The sequence below is a fragment of the Diaphorina citri genome, unplaced genomic scaffold, assembly GCF_000475195.1.
Source record: "Diaphorina citri unplaced genomic scaffold, Diaci psyllid genome assembly version 1.1 scaffold9086, whole genome shotgun sequence".
NCBI classification, from domain to species: Eukaryota; Metazoa; Arthropoda; class Insecta; order Hemiptera; family Psyllidae; genus Diaphorina; species Diaphorina citri.
In genome coordinates, this window is record NW_007386460.1 from 1 (window position 1) to 3,573 (window position 3,573).

At 39.2% G+C, this 3,573-nt stretch overlaps 2 protein-coding genes across 2 annotated transcripts; one reads left to right on the forward strand and one right to left on the reverse strand.

Moving 5' to 3' along the window:
- Positions 1-6: 6 nt before the first annotated feature.
- On the forward strand, positions 7-1,690 carry LOC103522532. Its single transcript, XM_026832629.1, has 4 exons — positions 7-149; positions 500-892; positions 1,143-1,438; positions 1,687-1,690. Exons 1-4 carry the CDS (start codon positions 111-113, stop codon positions 1,688-1,690), a joined length of 732 nt encoding a protein of 243 aa, XP_026688430.1. The 5' UTR covers positions 7-110.
- Positions 1,587-2,219, reverse strand: LOC113472840 (ABC transporter G family member 20-like). Its single transcript, XM_026832628.1, has one exon. The coding sequence runs from the start codon at positions 2,171-2,173 to the stop codon at positions 1,733-1,735; it is 441 nt and encodes a 146-aa protein (XP_026688429.1). The 5' UTR covers positions 2,174-2,219; the 3' UTR covers positions 1,587-1,732.
- Positions 2,220-3,573: the final 1,354 nt, after the last annotated feature.

Genomic DNA, 3,573 nt, shown 5'->3' on the forward strand with positions numbered 1-3,573 from the left:
AAGTAGGTAATTAAGAATGACTAATTTTAATTAGAGAAGTCTAAAGTTAGCATTGTTTTACGTGTTAGGACGTTGATTTTCCGGAGAACTGAGGACACTTTGCCATCAAAATGGCAGAACCCAATCCTACACCTTCAACACAACCTGAAGTAAGTTGAGTTTTCTGCTGATAATAAAGCAAGGAGAAATAAATGTTGAGTTTTCATACTGTTATGTCCCTACTTACAAAGAATTACAATCAGACAATCTCTAATGTGACATTCTTAAAGCTCCGGGTCTACAATCTCATGAAAGTATTCCAAAACCAAGGTATACCTACCTATACCTCATGTACTAAAATGTATGGTTGTTTCTGAGAGAAGCTTAATATTAGTTCAAAGGCTTTCATTGTCTTCCAAGGAATAATTACAAAGTACATTAGTATTAATGGTAATTTTACTTCGGTTTCTTTATTTTGCTGTAAGCATCTAACTGTCTGACTTGTTTACTTCCATTCCAGGTAACCAATGCTGTTACACCTACCTGCTCATCTCTTGTGACATCCTGTTCAAATCCTGTAGCTCGAGTTACTTCTGAGTTCTCCGCTCCATTTGTCAACACTCAAACCATTCCAGCATCAACTGGGGTGACATTAACACAAGTAGTCTCCTCACCCCCTCCTGCCCCTACAGATTTACCGATGAATATCCCCCGAGCTCAAGATGGAGCATACGGAGGCTTTATGGTGGTACTGCCACCACCTCCCACCACACACCCTCACTCGGGTGAAATGACAGAGTATCAACGAGCTCAACTACAGAAACATCAACAACATTTGATCTTGTATGGATTAACTCATACTCATCCTAACCCATACCCTGGATGTCCTAATACTAACATGCCCAATGTTAATGTAAGTATCTTGAGCAGACAGGCATAAATATTGTGATTATACTGTAGAAACTACTTATCATTATTAAAGAAATAGTTGGGTTATTACAATAAAGCATGGATGAAAAACCCATTTTTCCCCCTTTAGTGGAATTTGCTTTTTTACTTTCCTTATCCTATAGAAAGGAAAGTAATGTAATCAGGTCAATTTTTTTTTTATTATTATTAATTATCAATTTAATTAAATTGATAATTTGATATTTTTTCCCCAGGCTCTCAATGATGACATTGGTCCTCCCAAAGTTGACTTCAATGCTCCTCCTGCATATGAATCGGTTGCCAAGCCTCCTACCTATGAGGATGTGCAACGCGAAAAACACTTTGAACAGACTTTCCTCAACGGAGGTCCACCGAATAGTAATCTACCTCCACATGGAACCGGGGCAGCTACTCGCAATACCCGCCCGATGGCATTCCTGGCTACCATTGAGGGGGAAAATGCTCGTGATTCTGAGTCAGATGCACTGCTTGGAACAGACTTCATGTTCATCACAGCATTTATAGGTAAGTACAGTACAAAGAATTGAAAAAAAAAAAAAAAAATGAGATAGGTACCTAAGTAAATTTCAGTAAGGTTGTATGAAAGCTCTCTGACTTTAATTTTATTGAGTGTGTGTGTGTTAAAAAAAAATCAAGTGAAGAAGTAAGTACCTATGGTCTGAAAAGGTGATGAAAATAATTAAAAAAATCCAAGCACCTAGATATGTAGCTGTATTAGTATTAACCTAGCAACAATAAATGACTAGCTACAACTAGCTAGATTATAAGAATTTTCTTGAGTAAGGTTCAAATTGTACAAACTTCATCGCACACGCTTTACAGCTAACAGACCGACTATTGTAATACAAAATATTGCAATCCAGACCAAAGAGGAGATAAATCCAGCCAGAACTTCAATATTAAATATTCCCCAGCCTTTGGATTGAATGTTGCGGACAGCTTGAATAGCATACGTGAGTGGACACATGTAGCCAATGGTTCTGATAATAGTTGACATACCAGACAGAGGCCAAGCAACACCACTCAGATGTATAATAGGGTAATACAAGCCAAGGTTGATGAAATTCACTTCTGTGATGCTGCGAGCAAACACTGAACACAAGAAACCAAATGCTTCACCATTGATAGCTTGGAGAAACACAAGTATGAACACAAGTACCAATGAGCCATCGCATGGAACAGCATACAAGAAATACACCAGAATCACAGATATGATTGATTGAAAAAATGCAAAGAAGCTCATGACCAATAAGTGAGATAGTACAATCTCACTATCAGTCACCCCAAGCACAGAGTACGACAATATTATTTCAAAGTACATCCATAGTCAACTTCACACTAAGACGTTCAAGGGAGTAATCCATAAGGATGGCGGATGCATACAACTATAAAAGGTATTTTCGAACGATGACGGTTATAAATGTTTTCAATGTATATGGTTGTGAACCAAAAAGGTTATCCAGTGGTTCTTGGCCAGAGCACAAGTCCTCAATAGCGAAGAATTTATGGTGCGGTTCTATCAAAGCTCCGTCTTAGTTGCGGTAATTATTCTCGTATCCTTACCTTGGTGTGATGGGCTTGCAATGGAACGTTACTATAACGACATGTTTTACCTAGTCTTGCGTGTGTCTTCCATTATGTACATCACAAAGTTCCACCCAAGTTCATATGAAGCCTGGCTTTATTATCAATGTTGAACTAATGGTATAAACTGTGATCGCAAAATCGGCAAGGTAGCGCCTTCTTTCTTCACAAATGAGGAGCGCGTCTTTTTTAACGATTGCAGGTGCTGCAAATAAGACGGTTCTTTTCAGGTTCTCGAAGAAGGTATGTTACCGGAAAAATATAGAGTAAAGAAATGTGAGAGAATGATCTGCTACGACCAAAAGTGAGGTCTAAAGAAAATTGGAGTGAATGAAGTCTGGAATGAGTCGGACACATAAAGAGTCGTGTGAGTTTCCTCTTTGGTTTGACAAAAACTCCGAGCTGAAAAAAGTTCTGCGACTTTTTTAACCGTCTACGACAGCTCTCACTCCTAATGTCACCAATGAAGAGAGTAGATGCTTCCTTGATGTGTGGAGTAGGCCTTCTCTTCTTAAGGTTCCTTGGTTAACCGAACTACGTAACGAACGTGGCTGGATCAGGATAGATTACACCGTGAACCTATACTGACCTCTAAAGTCTCTCCATTTATTAGGACGCCAGATGTTAAATGCGAGCTTATTTTGGGTTGGTGGAAACCCCTGTACTCCCATCCGGTAGAGTGGGTAAACAATAGAAAATCTTATTAGAATCTCAAAATCTTGATGATGGTTATTATGATTCCTCCTACACTTGCTTGTTCATTTTCATGAAGTTACAAAAACACAAGGGTCCAGAGGAACATGTTCTTTTTGAGCGGTTTCATGTTGGTTCTGTAGACCGAGTTCATTATCTTTGTAAGACAGAGGGTTACATGTCTAGGTGTGATAAAGGCGATGGGTTATCATGACCCTCCCTCTACTACGTAGAAACAAGTTTGGTTTGTTACAGGTTGAAACCATCGGGGCCAACCACTACTAACAATACTGTAAGAAGGATGTCAGGACCAGAGTGTAGTCCTTGGTAGTATGATCTCTCCTCATGGCCAGAGACCCTTGCCTT